This window comes from Trichechus manatus, unplaced genomic scaffold (assembly GCF_000243295.1).
Source record: "Trichechus manatus latirostris isolate Lorelei unplaced genomic scaffold, TriManLat1.0 scaffold02107, whole genome shotgun sequence".
NCBI lineage: Eukaryota > Metazoa > Chordata > Mammalia > Sirenia > Trichechidae > Trichechus > Trichechus manatus.
In genome coordinates, this window is record NW_004446043.1 from 1 (window position 1) to 861 (window position 861).

Consider the following 861-nt stretch of genomic DNA (forward strand, 5'->3'; position numbering starts at 1 on the left):
GTGTCCAAGGGACATGGTTCAAAGTGTTAGATGCTGTAGCCTGACCCCAGAGTGCCCTGTAATCTGGGATTTCTCACAAGTTTAGCTTTAAAAATTCTTTCACCACGTCTTAGACTTAACTTCTAGTACTGCTATTTTGTCATACCCCTTGTACTTAAAAAAATAGAAAAGTAGCCTAGGTGAGATTTATAACTGTTCTGGGGCTTGTTTGTTCACACTGTGGTTGCTTAGTTTTCATTTTATGGGGATAATATTACCAAAAAAACCAAACTCATTGCCGTCAAGTTGATTCCGACTCATAGCGACCCTGTACTACAAGGGAGATAATACCTGGTGCCCAGTGACCATGCTCTTCTGCTTTGCTCCGGCCTCAGTTTTGTGATGGTGAACAGCGTCGCTCTGGAGGGGGATGGCTGCAGCATTTGCTCTGAATCAGAAGCTAAACTCATTGAAATTTCTCACAAACTCAACTGCTCCCGAAAGGTAGGAGACACTTTGAACGTCGCCGTGCCTTCTGTTCTGGTAGTGATGAACGCTGGCACGTGTTTCTTGTTTGTTCACCCCCCACCCCCATGTGTGAGCGCTGGGCTTGGCGGGTTAACTGCCAGCTTTCTCACCTGCAGCAGGCGCCCCCTTCCGGCCCGTGCGGAGCGGGGCAGCAGCTCCCGGCCTCAGCCCCAGTCCTTCTGCAGGTGAGCGGGCGGGGCGCCTCTGTGGATCCAGCCCAGCAGCCCAGGGTTTTGTGCAGTCACCTCTGCCTCTCTTTTAACAGCATTATCCACTTTACCGCAGAAGTGATGCGAATTGTTCTGCGGAAGATGCTGCTCCCCCGGAGGAAAAGAACATCCCATTCAAGGAGAA

At 50.3% G+C, this 861-nt stretch overlaps 1 protein-coding gene across 1 annotated transcript; it reads left to right on the forward strand.

The window, feature by feature from the left end:
* Positions 1-49: 49 nt before the first annotated feature.
* Positions 50-859, forward strand: LOC101347826 (metallophosphoesterase 1-like; the record flags this gene model as incomplete). Its single annotated transcript, XM_023725893.1, has 3 exons — positions 50-483; positions 624-692; positions 773-859. Coding segments are annotated over exons 1-3 (258 nt in total), but the record flags the coding sequence as incomplete, so codon positions are not given.
* Between the last annotated feature and the right edge of the window lie 2 nt (positions 860-861).